Source organism: Pteropus medius, unplaced genomic scaffold, assembly GCF_902729225.1.
Source record: "Pteropus medius unplaced genomic scaffold, Ma_sr-lr_union100, whole genome shotgun sequence".
NCBI classification, from domain to species: domain Eukaryota; kingdom Metazoa; phylum Chordata; class Mammalia; order Chiroptera; family Pteropodidae; genus Pteropus; species Pteropus medius.
Genome location: NW_024355205.1, coordinates 38,394,712 through 38,396,346, shown reverse-complemented (window position 1 = coordinate 38,396,346; position 1,635 = coordinate 38,394,712). Strand labels below are relative to the sequence as shown.

Below are 1,635 nucleotides of genomic sequence, written 5' to 3'. Positions count from 1 at the left end.
TCTTTTTAAGTGGGTTATTTTGTAAATGAGTAAATTGTCTCCGAGTGTGTTTAATTAATAGTGACAAGTTAGCGTTGCAGCTCATTTATTTGGGGATAGACTTTTATTTGTGTGAGGAAGCCCAGTGCCCGCTACTTTATTATTTGGAAAGACGCGTATGCAGCTAGGAAACTGCTAAGAAATGGATTTCAGCATTCGTGATCTGCTATGTTTGGTTTCAGTGTTTAGACTGCACGGCCTAAGAGTTTGCTAAGAGTTCGTTTCCTTAGAGACGAGCACTGCTGAGTGACAGCCAGATTTCCAGACCCTTATGCAGTTTCTAGAAGTGACATCACTCCAGGCTGGCCTCTTGAAGTGTGAGCCCGAGGACCAGGGAGGGCCAGTGCAGGAGGCTGGGCCCCCGGCACCCAGAGTCAGCTGCAGGATCCGCCTGTCTCCAGGGGAGGAGGCCGAGGGTCAGGGAGAAGGGCCTTCCTGCCCTGCTGCAGTGCCCCCGGGGGCAGAGGGCATCGAGCTGGTGGGAAGGACTGGGAAGGCCTCTGAGCAGAGAGCAGGTGGGTCGGGACCACAGCGAGAAGCCTCGGAGGGACTTCCGTGCCTCGCCCTCAACAAGGTTCAACCTAAAGTTTCAACAAAGAGACATCAAAACCAGATTCCGGCAGATAATCCACTATCAAGATGCACATACTTTTGAAATGAAAAACAGAAAACGTCATATTTTTTCAAGGTGTGGTGGTCAGTCTGCCGGCTGCGAACCTCACCCTGGAGCTCATGGCAGCCAGTCCTTCATCTCCTCCAGCTCCACGTCCACTCAACGCCTCGGCAGCTCTGACCTCCCTGCTGGTAACCGGTGGCATTGGCAAGACAGCTTCCCGGCTGCTGTGTGGCCTGTCCCCATGGGGCCTGGGACCGCAGTGTTTCCTTCGCCCTGCTCTGAGGCGCTCCTGCCAGCCTCCTCCGGCTGGCTGGGGGTGGGGTGGCACAAACACGCAGGAGGAGGCCGATCGCCAGCGTCCCTCACTGCCGCGGGCGGCTTTGAAGCGGGCGGCGGCGGCCAGCTCTGCAGGGCAGCCCTGCAGCCTGTCATCGGGCACATCCGCTCCTACAGCACCTACTCATTACGGCCACATGAGTGGGCGGGCGCCAGCCCCACGCGAACGTCTGGGCCTCCACCTCTTCTAAAGTCGTTTTACTCGAGTTTCCTTCTTTGAACAAACAGTGCGTTTTTCTGTGTGTTTGTGTAGCGGCACATACCGAAGTTCTAGTGTGCCGCAGGGCGCATGCTCAGGAGGTCCTCCTCCTCCTCCTCCTGTCCCCTCCCAGAGACAAGGGCATGGCCGGGGGCAGGGGGGTCCCATGCGGACAGGCTCCTGCATCGTCTTATGATCTTTATTTGGAGATGGTGGCATGCGGCATGCTCTCTGGCACTTTAATGTCTTCGGTGGGCCCGGGGATCTGTGGGGCGGAGCCCCACGGGTGGCAGTGTGGGCCGTGGCGCTCGAGTCTGAGTTTGCAGGAGGAGCTGGCATCACACGGCATGGCCCTGTGGACATGGCATCGCCTGGCCTGGGCACTCCCTCGCTCGGTGGCTCGTGGCTGCACCAGCGAGCGGCAGCACACTTGGCAGCCAGGGCG

General features: G+C 58.0%; 1 protein-coding gene across 1 annotated transcript; it reads left to right on the top strand.

Moving 5' to 3' along the window:
• The first annotated feature begins 244 nt into the window (after nucleotides 1-244).
• Nucleotides 245-1,182, top strand: LOC120598548 (uncharacterized). The gene is made up of 2 exons (XM_039857407.1): nucleotides 245-554; nucleotides 728-1,182. Exons 1-2 carry the CDS (start codon nucleotides 311-313, stop codon nucleotides 1,180-1,182), a joined length of 699 nt encoding a protein of 232 aa, XP_039713341.1. The 5' UTR covers nucleotides 245-310.
• Nucleotides 1,183-1,635: the final 453 nt, after the last annotated feature.

Bases quoted from the DNA above. Each gene is read 5' to 3' on its own strand.
- LOC120598548 (XM_039857407.1), top strand. From the start codon at position 311: ATGCAGTTTCTAGAAGTGACATCACTCCAGGCTGGCCTCTTGAAGTGT. The intron at 555-727 runs GTGGGTCGGGAC...TATTTTTTCAAG, and splicing joins GGCCTCTGAGCAGAGAGCAG to GTGTGGTGGTCAGTCTGCCG.